The sequence below is a fragment of the Lagopus leucura genome, unplaced genomic scaffold, assembly GCF_019238085.1.
Source record: "Lagopus leucura isolate 7727_CA_CO unplaced genomic scaffold, USGS_WTPT01 35217-0_obj-0_obj, whole genome shotgun sequence".
NCBI lineage: Eukaryota > Metazoa > Chordata > Aves > Galliformes > Phasianidae > Lagopus > Lagopus leucura.
This window is the reverse complement of record NW_024968626.1, coordinates 1-5,849: the sequence shown is the minus strand read 5'-3', so window position 1 is coordinate 5,849 and position 5,849 is coordinate 1. Positions and strand designations below refer to the sequence as shown.

The window sequence follows — 5,849 nt, the reverse complement described above, 5'->3', positions numbered from 1 at the left end:
TGGCACGGGCAACATACTGGAGATGGAAATCCCCTGCTGACCATCAGCCACGGTCTCTGACTTGTGTCAGAGCTTCACGCCAGCTCAGCACGGCCTCTTCCCATGAGGAACTGCTGGCCTCTCCCTCACTAAGGCGCTGGGTGTGACGTGCCCTCATCCCTGGCTCTGTCGGGAGGATGTGCGGATCTTAGGCCCTGCCCTCCCCCAGTGCAAGGATACGGTCCCCAAAAGCCACCCTGCCACCTCATCATCGCCACCCAGCTCCTCTTTCCCAAGGCCACCCAGCCGTCCTGAACGCAGCACCCGCTGCTGGGATGGGGACGCCAGGAGCCCCCCAGCTCACAGGGCTCTCTGGACAAGTCAAGCTGTGGGCTGCAGGTGGGACACTGGGGTGTGGGGTGGTATGGAGAGACGGGGGGGGAAGAGGGGCATGTGGGGAGCGGTTTGAGGTAAAAAGGGGAGGCGTGGGGTGGTGGAGGAGTGGTTTCATTTCTTCCTGAGAGGGAACTGGGGGTCCCTGTGGCCCAAAGGCTGGGTGCTGAGCCATAACTCTCCATGAGCCGTAGCCCAAGATGACCACAGAACCCTGGATGTGCGTGACCCCATGGCTGCACGTGACCCACAGCCCTGTGTGAGCCATACCCCCACACGACCCTGTGACTCCCTGACCCCGCCTGCCCCCATCAGGCTGCGACCAAACGCCACGTTGTCCAAGAACTCTGGGATCCCCGCCCCCACCTCACCTCCACATGACCCACGACCCTGTGTCCTCACCCCATGTGGCCATAGAACCAGCGGTGTGTGGGGAAAAGGCATCTGCTCCTTGGGATGGGGTGCCGCAGAGCTGCCCCAAAGAAGCCCTGGGGTGGGCTGCAGCCGTACGTCTCAGTTTGGAGAGCTGGAAATGGCAAAAGGGGCCGGAAGAAGGACATGAATGCTTCTGTAGGGAAATACCTGTCACAAGCCTTGGGGGGCAGGAAGCTTCTGTTCCTCTAAGCGGACGAGAAGAGAACAAACTGACCCCACTGACACAGGGAAAGGGACTGGAGCTTGGCAGCTGCGGTGCTGCGTGGCAATGAGGGATGCTTGAACCAGGAATGGAGCTGGGATGGACTTGCTGTTGGAATGGTTGTTGTGGCCAAAGTTCAGGACCCTGCATTTGGTCCTGTTGAGCCTCAGCCCATTGGTTCAGCCCAGCCATCCAGCCTGTCCAGATCCCTCTGCAGGGCCTCGCTGCCCCCAGGCAGATCCACACTTCCAGCCAACTCGGTGCCATGAAACTCTTTAAGCAGATTTTGCAGCTGCTCCATCCTCAACGATAACAGCAGCTCAGTGCATTACACCCACTGATCTCTTCTTGTCAATCCTGTATTTCATGCTTTAGTTTTCCCCTCTCCTGGCAGGCAGGTTTCAGACAAACTTCCAGCCAACATTTGGCAGATTATACCTCTACCTTTCCCATCCCGTTGAACCTCCAGCATCGGCCAACTGCTTTCCTACCTCTTCCTGCTTATGCCAGTAGCCATAAGCTAAAACCTCAGGGAACACAGGCTTTGTGTGGGCATCACGTTTTTGCAAGCATTCAGCGACTTTGCTCATCATCCTGCCATCTCTGCTAATTTGGCATTGCAGGAAATGGCAAATCCATTTTGCTCGGTTCTGTTTAGCAGCAGTTTAAGAAATAGGTGAAAAATGAAACAGGGACCTGATGATAGATTTGCAGATGACGAGATTCACACTCACTTGCTGATGGGACATCCCATATCAAACCATGGGAGAGCAGATACTCTCATAGGTGAACGTACACGCAAACACGCAAAGCAAATGTGGACAGGGAAACTCTCAGCACCTACTGCTGTGAAACGAACACGTATCATTAAAACAGATAAGTGAGGAAGGAGGTGGATGGAAGAAGAGCAAGAACTTCCGAGTTCAAGTTCTAGGCCGCTGCTCGCTGTCCCACCGCTGCACACCACTGAAGTGCCTGGCTTCATGCATGTTCCTCCCACCTGCCCTCAGGTATTGATAAGTGTTAACACTCACTAAGAACCTCTAATTGCAGGGTCTGAGATGATGGAGATCTGCCGGATACTTTTCCGGCCTCCTTGGAGGGCAAAACCTGGTTCTTTCCACCAGTTGCACAAAGCTGAGAACTTGCTGAGCTCACAAATTCCAAACCACTCCACACGGGCTGGGATTTGTGTCCAGATGTATCGGGCTGCCAGGAGATGACTGACCCCAGGATTGGCCCCGGGCAATGGGACACGAGGCAGAAGGCAGGGACAATCCGGGCATCCCCTAACGCTCCTATTCACTGCCATTTGCTACACGGAGGCCAGCAGGGGAGAGGCACAGAGCAGCACCTTCATGTACTGGTCCTGCACCTTTTGTCCAAGTGCACCAAGCACTGAGAGGCCTGGCAGAAGGGGGAGGACGTGGGGCGTGGGAGTTGCACCGCCACAGCTGATAGAGGCACTCCAGCCTCCAGCTAAGGACTGCCCAGAAACCAGCACTCAGACTCCAAAGGAGCCCAACGCGCAGTTTTACCAAGCAGAGAAGGAAGACGCATGAAGTTTAAGCCTTGCACACGGACATACTTCTGTGCCAGAAGCTCTTGGTCCTCTTCACGGTGAAGGGGGGCAGCCAGAGGCGGGGAAGGGATGCATGGCACCTTGACTCTGATCAGCAAGGAAATATGAGAAACAGAATGCAAACACGGCCAACTTCTACCAGTTCAAACCTGCTTCCAGACTCACTGCAAAATCTCAGCTAGAAAAAGTATCACCTCAATGTATCCACGAAAAACAACAGTGTTGTTAGTTAGTTTTTTAAATATTTTTTAATATACAATAACAGCATGCAGTCGCACTGCCAGTCATCTCAGATCGAACCAGGAGGAGCTCATCCACATCCTGCTCACACTTCACTCGAACGTCAAGTGGAGCAGGGGGTTGTCTTGCAGATGGAGTGAGGCAAGAATTGCGACAGGATGTTGCTGCATTATGGACTCTTTGCATCGACACAATCATCCGTATCCAGCAGGAGATCACAGAGCTCTGGAGGCATCGTTGTGTCCAGCTCATTATCTGAAACCTCTGTCACCAGGCTGGAAGGGACCAGCCCTCTCGTGCCATCCGTCAGCTCTCCCAGAAACCAGCCGTCCTCATCCACATCTCCAAAGACATAAACGTGCTGCCCGGCGGTCAGAGGAAGCTCGCTTTCTGGGTCCTCATTGGGACCCTCAAAAGGATCGTAGCTGTGGCGAGCTAAGAACCTTCGAACTACTGGTGATACTCGTCCCGGGGAACGGAGGGTGAAGGACAAACGCTCTGCCGCTGATCCTCCGCTCTCACTTTCAGGGCCGTCCTCTGACAGAAAGCAGCACTCACCACTGCCCCCATGGACCTCTTTCATGGCTTGGAGTTCACGCTCCAGGTCTTTCAGATGACTCTGAAGATCTTTGGCCTCTGGGATGGCAGAACGGAACGGACTGGAACTATTGCTGAGATTGTTTGCTTGGGCAAGGATCTCGCTCGTTGCCTCTCCCAGCTCCGCTCTCCCTTCATCTCCACTTGGAACTCCCTCCCAGTCGGTGTCAGGATGAGCTCGTTCTGCTGCTCTCTCTCCCCCCTTGCACACACTGTGAAAATGAGTTTCAGAAAGCACTACTCACTGACAGGAAATAAGGGCAAACTTAGAAGACCTTGCAGCATAAATCCTGGCAGCGCACTGCCAGCAGCTGATCCGGCTGCCCAGGATCCCGGCACCACAAATGCTTCATTGCCAAAAGCAGCAACGAAGTGTCTGGGGGAGAAAGACAACTCACAGGCATTCCTTCCACGGCCATGACGCAGCAACGCAGGCCAGCACCAGCGCAGACAGCAGCACAGCTGAGAACAGCACCACCACTGCCACGTGGCGCTGCCGCACAGATCTGCCAGCAGCAGCCTTTGTGCTTCCCTGCATCCTTTGCTGCTTCCCTGCATTCATCCCTGGAAGAAACAACAACGTCCCACCTTACCTTCACCTCATCACCCTCGGGCGGCTTCGTTCCCAAAAGGACAAAGCTCACAGCCCTCTGGGAACCGGGAGCGGTGAGAGGTGAGCAGCATCACACAGGCTTCTCTGGCACATGTGGAACACCGCTGCAGCACGGCTCTGAGCAATGCCCTGCTGCTGTGCAGGCTGCACACGGACATCAGACCTCAGCTTCCCGAGTCTCACAGTGAACAGACTGAAGTACACCCACCATGAACTGCTACTTCCGTTCCCCTCAGCAGTTCTTTTGGATGGTAAGACTCCTCAGAGAATTTTCCTCTTTCCGATTCATCCTTTCCCCTTTCCAGACCTGCACGGAACGCATGAAGTTAAATGCCACGAGCACGAGGTTTTGAAGACCACTGCTGAGTCAGCGCCATCGGTAAAAAAAACCACCACCCCTGGGCATCCACCTGGGCTCCAGCGCAGGAACGAACCAGTGACTGAGCAAAGCCCTCCCTGGGGCACTTCTGCAACCCACGAAAAGTTTCAGTCATGCACAGCAGCATTGCTGAACTGCGGAGCGTATGGGGGAAGCAGTGCCATGAAGTGGCACTGAAGCGGGCAGTGAGAGCTCTCCAAGGAATTACAGAGCCGTGACTTACCCATGCCATCCGCCCGGGTTTTGGTCTCGGAGCTCAGAGGGGAAGCTGGATCACCTCCTCCACTCACATCTGCAAACAAACGCAGCACAGAGCAGCTCTAATTAAACATCCTCCCAATAGGAACGATGCAGGACACAATTAAAGCAGGGGATTCCTTCGTGACACTGCTCTCTCCCTTCCACACAGGAGCACCTCGGGAGCAGTTCCCAGGTACGTGCAGGGGCACCACGATCCTACAGAACTTACACCGCGTGGGGCTGCCCAGAGGAATGCCCTCCTGGAGCTCAGCCCTCAGCTCGACTGCATGGTGCCCGCTGGCTCTGCACAAGGCACCGGGAGCAGCTCAGGGCTGGAGCGGCCAGCAACGACGGCTTTGCAAGGCAGGCACTGCACTCTGCACACAGCCTGACCCATATCTTCCCTTCTCTTCCACAGAGGAAGCAGGAAAGAAAATTAAAACCTGAATGAAAACTAAAACCTCTGAGGGACTCAGCTGTGGGATCGCCCCGTGTCTCAGGGACCGGATTGAAGCTGGGCTTTGGTCAGCCGCTGCCTGGAGACACGGCTGGAATCCAGGACAGCTGAGAGACGTTCCCATGGCATGTGCCCACCTCTCTTCCTTACTGACCTGCGGTGATGGAAGGGGCTCAATTAATGGCATGGGGCAAAAGTTCCAAAGCTGCAGAGAGGCCCGGTGACCTGACGGCTGGTATTCCACAGCTTTACAAATACTTTCTCCAGGCCACGGGAAATAATTCTCAGAGAACTCACAGAACAGCATTCAGCTGCTTTCAATTGTCTCACTGCGAGACCTCTGAGACACAGAGGCAAAGCCAAGACGACGCCGAGAGCACAGAGCACCCAGGAAACAACAACACCCCATGCTTCCCATGGAGAAGAACCCACTGGCCGGTGAAAAGCAGAACCCTTGCTGAACTATCAGCCACACATGAGCAAATATCAAGGAAACGAAGCCTGGTGACTTACCTCCAGCATTCCCCTCAGGCTCATGGACAGGATCCCGTTCTGCTGATTCACCAGCAGGGCCTGCAGGCACAAGTGTGGTCACACAGGTGAGGAGAGCTTCCAGTGCATGTGGGGGCCTCCTTTGTAACACTGGCAGACCTGTGAGGTCTGGCGGTGGGTCAGGGAATGGCATGGCCCAAATACGAAGCTCTGGGCTCTCTCAGCTGAAGAGGGGCAGCG

The 5,849-nt window shown here is 55.1% G+C and overlaps 1 protein-coding gene across 2 annotated transcripts; it reads right to left on the bottom strand.

Moving 5' to 3' along the window:
* Window positions 1-2,820: 2,820 nt before the first annotated feature.
* On the bottom strand, window positions 2,821-5,833 carry LOC122193750. 2 transcript variants are annotated; one of them, XM_042894620.1, is made up of 6 exons: window positions 5,631-5,833; window positions 4,644-4,712; window positions 4,452-4,508; window positions 4,250-4,348; window positions 3,827-3,992; window positions 2,821-3,640 (listed from the first exon to the last, which is right to left on the bottom strand). In XM_042894620.1, exons 1-6 carry the CDS (start codon window positions 5,800-5,802, stop codon window positions 3,001-3,003), a joined length of 1,203 nt encoding a protein of 400 aa, XP_042750554.1. In that variant the 5' UTR covers window positions 5,803-5,833; the 3' UTR covers window positions 2,821-3,000. The 2 variants fall into 2 exon arrangements, with proteins under 2 accessions (XP_042750554.1, XP_042750555.1); XM_042894621.1 differs by lacking the exon at window positions 4,452-4,508.
* Window positions 5,834-5,849: the final 16 nt, after the last annotated feature.

Coding starts and splice junctions, on each gene's coding strand:
- LOC122193750 (XM_042894620.1), bottom strand. CDS start 5,802: ATGCCATTCCCTGACCCACCGCCAGACCTCACAGGTCTGCCAGTGTTA. Junction 3,993..4,249: donor AACGGAAGTAGCAGTTCATG/GTGGGTGTACTT, acceptor TGTTTCTTCCAG/GGATGAATGCAGGGAAGCAG. Junction 3,641..3,826: donor TGGCCGTGGAAGGAATGCCT/GTGAGTTGTCTT, acceptor TCATTTTCACAG/TGTGTGCAAGGGGGGAGAGA.